This window comes from Pteropus vampyrus, unplaced genomic scaffold (assembly GCF_000151845.1).
Source record: "Pteropus vampyrus isolate Shadow unplaced genomic scaffold, Pvam_2.0 Scaffold94, whole genome shotgun sequence".
NCBI lineage: Eukaryota > Metazoa > Chordata > Mammalia > Chiroptera > Pteropodidae > Pteropus > Pteropus vampyrus.
Genome location: NW_011888875.1, coordinates 3,754,005 through 3,761,885, shown reverse-complemented (window position 1 = coordinate 3,761,885; position 7,881 = coordinate 3,754,005). Strand labels below are relative to the sequence as shown.

The 7,881-nt window shown below is 41.8% G+C and overlaps 1 protein-coding gene across 1 annotated transcript in view; it reads right to left on the bottom strand.

Annotated features, from left to right (window-relative positions):
* Positions 1 to 7,881, bottom strand: part of CTNND2 (catenin delta 2) — a 700,986-nt gene that overhangs the window by 366,289 nt on the left and 326,816 nt on the right. The window contains exon 6 of the mRNA XM_011364122.1: positions 4,026 to 4,164. Within this exon, the coding sequence (XP_011362424.1) occupies positions 4,026 to 4,164 (139 nt within the window). The remainder of the gene's footprint in view (positions 1 to 4,025; positions 4,165 to 7,881) is intronic.

Sequence of the window (7,881 nt, the reverse complement as noted above, 5' to 3'; positions counted from 1 at the left end):
GAAGAATTTCGGTAAAGTCTTCCCACAGGAGCATGAGGAGAAAGAACCCCAGAGGGTGTAAGGAGAGGCCCCCTGCTAACAACAGGACAAAGACCTTTTGTTACGTATTGGATACATAACATTCATAATAACCCTAGAAGACGTTAATGATGTCGTTCGTTATCAAGTAGCACGTTTCTAATAAGTGCTAAAGTATTTAAAGTAAGTACTAAAGTATACCAATATTATATAGTATTTTAATACTTCAATATTAAAATGATGTGGATCCTAGAGAAACCTTGAATAAACTTTGCAAAAACTTTATTTTTCCTTTTAATCTGTTGGAACTTTGAGGCTCAGAAATGCCAACTCTGCTCAATATTATTGTCTAATGAGGTTTCCTACATGGCCCCCAAATCTGTAGAAGTTTTGAGAACTGCTACGCTAGCTCAAGACATTTGGTCAGGCTATATAGCGACCAATTTGAAAATGTTTTTAAATATCGTAATATCTTGGTGAAATCTTGTCAATAACTTCTTTATATGAAAAAAACATAAACAACATTTTATATACGCTTTAAGGTTGATATTGTTTGGAAATGTCTTAATACCTTCATAGTCCAACATGGTAGCTGCCAGACACGCGGGCCTACTGTGCACTTGAAATGGACACTGGATTTAAACACAAATTTAACTTAATTAATTTGAATTAAGTTGAATTTAAATAGGCAAATGGGACTAGTGGCTTCCTAACCATACTGCATAGTTGGATAAGCTTTTCTGCAGTTTACAATAAATAATTCAGGAGTGTTACATTCCATCCTGATGGCCTACAACATACTAAGTGTGTAAGAATCGTTCTCTGGCTAAACTAAGAAGTCTGTTTTTAGCATCAATTGGACAAAAGCAGTAATCTTTCGGGAGCTGTTTCCACTCTTGTGTTTATGTTTTGTTCCATGATGTGATTTCATTCAGCACCTCTTAGCCAGTTAGGGATACAAAAAGCTGCACCTCGAGCGTCTTGAACAATCTATAGCATAGTTTATTACTACCTACGTCATCGGGTTAATAATAATATAAACCCAGTTCAGCACACGTAGACTCTCATCCACTTTACTGTTACGGAAGCTCAATTCTACCTTAAAAGTATGTTAACTCTATGAAAAACTGAAAATTTGATTTTAGAGTAGAATTCCAAACATAACAAAAAAATGACTACTATATGCTTCTCTAAAAATATTTGGGAATGTGTGTGTCCAAGCAATGAGAGTTGAAATATACACATATATTTTACTGATGATGGGACTGTTAAAAGAAAAATACAAAAATTTTTACAAAAATAATACAAAAATTTTTAGGTATATTGGGAGACTATTTATTATGCCCCAATACTGTCCTGGCTGACAGTAGGGGCTACCGACAGGGACAATTCCTGCTGGTGACTTCATTTTTAGCTCTTTGAATCAGTCTCAACCCAAAAGGCTACTTTGTTGTCTTTCCTACCCGGACGGAATGGGGGACCCAGATACATGAAATTGACAAGGAAACAGGACACTATTGGCTAGATGTTCCGATTGAATTGCTTCGAGCTGGTAAAGTTTGGTGTACATTGTATATCATTCTTTTCTTGCTTCCCATTATCGAAAATTCACCAAGAGAAAAATGAAACATTACTTTCAATTTTTATGGACATTTAGATTACAGCTCAAGTAAAAAAAAAATTTGCAGAAGTTTTTTAATAGGATATGAGCAATACACATAACTCAACGAAGCTCTTATAAATTAAATATTTCATCTGTGTTATAGTTTACATATGTTTCAGATGGATCAGAGTTAGGATATCCTACAGTTGTGATTTTTATATGTGTTTGCATGTGTTTACACGCGCACACTTGGTATACTGAGGCCTCCTGAGGTGTAACTGTGGAGTGCATTTATACCTACTTTATAGAAGTGTTTAAAGAGGGGATTAGTTTCAAAGTTTGGTGGAAATAACGTTGAAATGAGAATTTAGGCAATGCATACATTATTCTCACTAACAGTACTGGAGTTCCATGCATTAATATGCGCATTAAGTCAATAAACCATTAACGAGAGCCTTTTATATTCCATGAAAAATGAGGAGTTTGTGAAGGTCTCCCCACAATCCGTATCCATGGAGTATTTTACCTCGACATGACCTTGAAGGCCTGTCATTGTTTTTGTTCGTACAGAATGCTATCTGACTCACTTTTCCAGAAGTTTGAGCCCCTGAAAATAAGACGCTCTTGGAATGGAATGTGGCATCAGCCTCAGTGCAGAGCTAAGTTGTTTCCAGACCCCTTCACAATATCTCTTCTGTAACAGGGGTAGGGATGGCACAGGGGGGCCGGGGTCGAGATGGCACAGGGGGACAAGGGAAAAATTCCTTGAGCTTGGAAACGTATGGAATCCTCACTCTTTGGGAATTTGACAGTGCAAAAATCCCAGAGAAAAACCCACTGCATACAGCCAGTTAAGAGAGGTAACAGCCTGGACTTTAAGGAATCTCAACCTCAAATCACGAGTGTCACTGAGCAAAACATTTCAGAGAGCAGGTCCTCGATTTATGAGCAGTACTTGTGAAGATGCGCTGAGACCTGACAAGTGTCCTGTAATTATCAGCGAGGCTCCTAACTGTGGGTCGAAAGGGATATTTACTCAGAGTGCTGAGCAGCCAGGCCCACGGCGTCAGGAATGGGGACCTGGAGTCCCCGCGGGTTCCCAGAGGGGGGCTTAGTGATGGGGTAAGCAGTTTGTCCCCATCAACCGTATTCATCGTGTGTCATTTTCTGGGATGACCATGAGTCCGGGGAACCTGATAAATCATGGTGTCTCCTCTTTGCAGATGGTCCTGGTTTACACATAGCTCCTGTGCAAAAACAATGTCATGAGAGGCAAAGCTGGCCAGCACGGGTTATAGGAAAGCAGAAGCAACAGGGCTGGCGCCACGGAACAGCCACAAGACACCAGCATGGCGCAGGACTGGGTGAGGAACGAGCTGGGCTGGTCTTTGAGGGGAGGCCAAAGCAGAGAGTATTAAGTGGTTACTGGACTGAGAGAGAATAAAAGCAATGAATAAAAACTACTCTTTCCATAAATAACGAAGCCTGAATAGCTTTTAAATACTAAAAAATAGGACATGGCTTTAGGATGATATCTTTCAAAAAAAAGACTAAATAAGAACTATTTGGTAACATGATTTAGTAATATTAGCTACGTGCTACTGATTAAAATATCTAAGCATTTTTGGGTCTTTCCCAGGCTCTGTTTGCAAAGAGCATTAGGCTTACAGGTGAATCTGGACAATTACTGTCTGCCACACGCTGGAAACGAGTAATCACCAAGTCCATCATGTAAACAGTCTTACTTAGGTATTATATGAAATGCTCCTATAATATAATGCACTTAAAAAGAATCTACATCCCCAACGAAGTTTTGTGCCCGTGAACTTACTCTGCGGGATAAAATAAATGTGCTTGAACACTATCAGCATTGGTCCCCAAATGTTTATAACTCCTCTTCTGAAATTGTCTTCAGAAGGAATGCTACTCTTTAAAATAATTCCCAAAGTAGAAAATCCCAGTTTGATTTTGGAAACAGCCAGATAAAGTCAAGCGCCTCGTCTAGCGATGCCATTGAAGAACGCTGGTTTGGGTCAAAACTAGTCTAAAACAAAGTACGGAGATCGCACCTGTGTGCAGTTCACACACTGTCTCTTGAGTCATCACGGCCGAGATGAGGAAAAAAAGGGCTGGGTTTACCTGGTGGTGACATCGCACTAACATTTAGAGGTCATGCTCAGAGCAAAGTCAACTCAAGTAACTGAAAAACCAAGGCGCTTGGAAGGTTCCTCCCTCAGATGAGAACATCTGAATTCAAAGGACCATGAGAGCTGTAATCTTGGAGATAATAACGGAGACTACCTCGCTGTCTTCTCTTTGCATGAGGGTCCCGATATTATGAAGGAGGGGGAGGGAGGAGGAGAGAGAGGGAGGAGGGGAGGGGAGGAGAGGAGAGAGATCTCACAAACCACAGCATCCCTGTCGGTGCAGCTAGAGGAGGTGGTACTGGGCCCATCTTCCCATGGCCGAGAAGCCACTACTACAAACTGGGTGGTGTAGATTTTTGCATCCTGGGTACCAGTTTTTTCTTCCCTCTGATCTCTCTTTAATAGAAGTACAATTAGGGTCATTATCAACGAATACTCTGAAAGTATTTCATATGCCATTCATAGGGTCTACCAGCGTCAAGAAAATAGAAAAGAAAAAATAAAACAGTGACATAAGTGTCTTACATAAAGTTATCTTAAAAATATATAAGGAGGGATTTCTTGACGACAATGCCTTCTAAAAGACATGAGCTTTGGCAAAAGTACACTACATAAAACTTTTATTTCAGCAAGAGGCTCATTTAATATGACTTCAATAACCCAGATATTTGCTCAGACGAGGAAATGTTATAGAAAATGCATACGCATCCGCCCTGCCATGAGAAATGTTTCAATTATTGAAGCTAGATTAAATATATTCATACTGGAAACAGAAAACGGAGGGAGAAGATTTTAAAGCAGAATATGAGAAAGAAGTTCCGATAGGTAGTCATCTGAAACTCTCTTAAAAACAAATAAAGTGCCAGTTTCCCACAAATATGCCAAGGAAAGTACACAAAATGGCTGCATAATATATATTTTACACTAAACATATCTCGCGATTTCGTGTTTCCCAAGTTCATCAGTGACTTTTCTCCTGACAAGTAAACACCTTCTCTCATAATTAAGCAAACCGGAGTGATGTCACACTAGCTGTCTGTATAACTTTTATCATTCAACCATCAATAATCGGGCTTTTATTGGGGATCTGCCCCTTCTTTGCGCCATGTGGGTCTCTGTGTCCGCCAGGCCACCACCCGCAGAGCTCTCCACCCCCTTGACCTTCACATCTGCCAGACGTGAGAATGCACCCATCAGTGATGTTCCAAACTCAACAAACGCATCGGCCACTGGCAGAAGTGAGCAGACAGTATATTGATAATTAAGATATAGCATAAATGAGGACTTTTAAGACACAAAAGTCAGTGAAACATTAAATAGGCCAGATCAAAAGGAAACGGAAATCTTGCTTCTCAAAAAGCTCATTGCTTTTCCAGAGTCTCCGCCATTGTTCATTTTTATTGTATAGAACTATCAGACAATTCTTAATTTCCCTAGGGCTGGGAATGTGCGTGCTCACTCCAGTTCTGCTGGAGGACACGAAAGTGGCTTCAAAACCTTTAGGCTTCTGTACTACTTTGCCAATCCTCTCTCTACAGATGTATGCTTTCATATTTCTTGCACGTTTTGTTTCTTTGAGCGATGAAATGCTTGGTGAGACTCCTCTATGTTTGGACGTAGAAACAACCAACATTTTTAGAGCGACTCCTCTGTGCCAGAAGTTTTATATTCAGCGTTTCATATAATCCATAGGAAACTGTGTGTGAGTGGAAGCAGACCCAGCCTGGAGGGCAGCCAACTTCTTTAACATCTCACCACCCACAGCCTTTACAGCGAGTTTATAAAGAATCAGGCTGGGGCTGGAGGAACTGGATGAACATTTGCTGAACCCTTGGCCGGTTACTTGGGACACAAAGATTAATTTTGTAGGTTTCCACTCCAAACTGATGCAAAGAAACAGATTTATATGCAACTGACTGTAGGGTATTATTATCTGTGATATGACAGGATGATGCTTTCAACACATACATGAGGCCACGTTGTACCTCCGCTCAAAATTCTCTCCCGGCTCCTCATCTCACCCCAGTAAAAGACAAGGTCATCACGATGACTGACCGCGTCTCCCACCTCGTCACAACTCCTACCACCTGCTCTAACCACTTTGACCTCCTTGCTGTTCCTTCGACAGTTCAGGCCACCTCATCCGAGAGACACACGTTTGCTGCCCCTCCAGCATCTGTACAGCTGCCTCCCTCTTCTCCTTCATGTCTTTGTCCAAATGTCACCTTCCCCACAAGGCCCCATATGCCACACCCCATCCTGTACTTCGGATCCCGCTTATCCTATTCTGCATTCATTTCCTCCTCATAGAAATCATCACCTTCCAACAAACCTTGCAAGAGTTCCCACTGCTGCTGCTGGAATGTAAGTCCCTTGAGGACAGGAATTGTGTCTGTTTTCTTTCCTACTCCATCCCAAGCCAATACATGAGCTCACGGCACACAGCAGGCACACAATAAACATCGTGAGTGCATTAAGGAATAACCCAGAGGTACACAAGAGGAACTGGAAGAGCAGCTCTGTTTGGACTGGGGCACCTCACAAGAGCCACGTGAAGGCCAAGTTGATTTGGAGGAGGAAGGAAGGGATGTTGGGGTAACTGCACGCCCTGTTTAAAGGTTGGGGAGGGATCCTGCCGGGCAGTGGAGCAGAGTGCTGGGGGCAAGGAAATCGACTCATATTACTTCCCAGGAAGGCCTTGGGGTCCCACGGGGAAGGTCTTAAACTGTCTTCTCCAGTCCGGCCCCATGCCCTAGAGTCTGAGGAGAATGACTTTCAAGAATATTAGTCGAGAAACACCAGAGAACTAATAGTTCATGACAACTTTTGTGACCCGTAGTTTTACTCAGACCGATGCGATGGGGCAATGCAGGTTCTGCGTGTATCACCAGGGCCTGGTGTGGAGCCTGGTGGTGACCGCTCAAACATTCTACTGAATAAACTAGACTTCTTAAAAATTGAATTTAGAGTCTTTAAACATTTATGACACTGGTAGAAACCGCATTCTAATGTGATTCATGGGCGAGATAGAAAATCACTTGCTTTGCTTTAGAATTTCACATTTTATACCAAACAGAAAACATTTTCTGTTCATTGATTATTGACCTTATTAACTTGGTGGCATTTGTCAGTCATAATTTGAACTCTACTAGCCCTTTTTGGTACTTTATGAGTAGAGGATATTCTAAAACTTAATCTAGCCTAGGAGGAATGAGCTTCGCTACCATTCAGAATATTGAAAAGAAATGAGTCATGGGACTCTGAGAAATCACTGGAATGGAGTTTTTTTCCAAGAAAATCTGAACAAAGGAGATATTATTGGAATGGTGTGTGGCCTCCCTACTTTCAAGGTACAATGACAAATACTGAGTAAAAATACTCATTTGACATTATTTTAAAGACATAAGGGCCTGTGGGGTGCTCAGTAAAATATGCCTTTCATACCACAGCACGCCAAAGGTTAAAAGTGAACCGTGGTTCTGATATCTGCCCATTAGCTAAACTAAATGGGATCAGACAGTCGCCAAGAGCCTCGCTCCTGTTAGTGGATGGGAACGACCCTCTGGTTTGAGTATTCAGACCTTACTCAGCCCACCGGCCAGGTGAGTGAGCACGCCAGCAGCCTCTGCCTCCAACTTACCACCTTGACCATGCACATGTGTAGATGACTTCAAACGGTAACGCTGATGACCGCAAATGCAGCGTTCTGATACCTTTACAACGTAGTTACACTTTCTGATTAACCTTCAAAGCAGACTTTGAACGTGAAGCCCAGTCTTGTCATTTTAGAGCTTCTACTATTTCACTCCCAGGGCATTTAGAGGACAGAACGGACCCCAACAAACGGGACTCCAACAAACCGGCAGTAGATACGCCGCCACATTGCTTGTCCACATTTACACACCTCCGACCAGATTCCAGCTGTAGACTGATTTAATTAAAATGGTCAATATGTAGAATGAAACCTATGAAGTGCTCTCGCTTGGAGGGATTAGATTTGAATTCAGTCAAGATTCTGTTCCCGTTCCTACTGCTGCTGCTTTAAAACAATGGTGTGTGACGACGTCTCTAGACGTGATGAGCTTGAGTCTTCACGTCTTTAAAGTATAGATC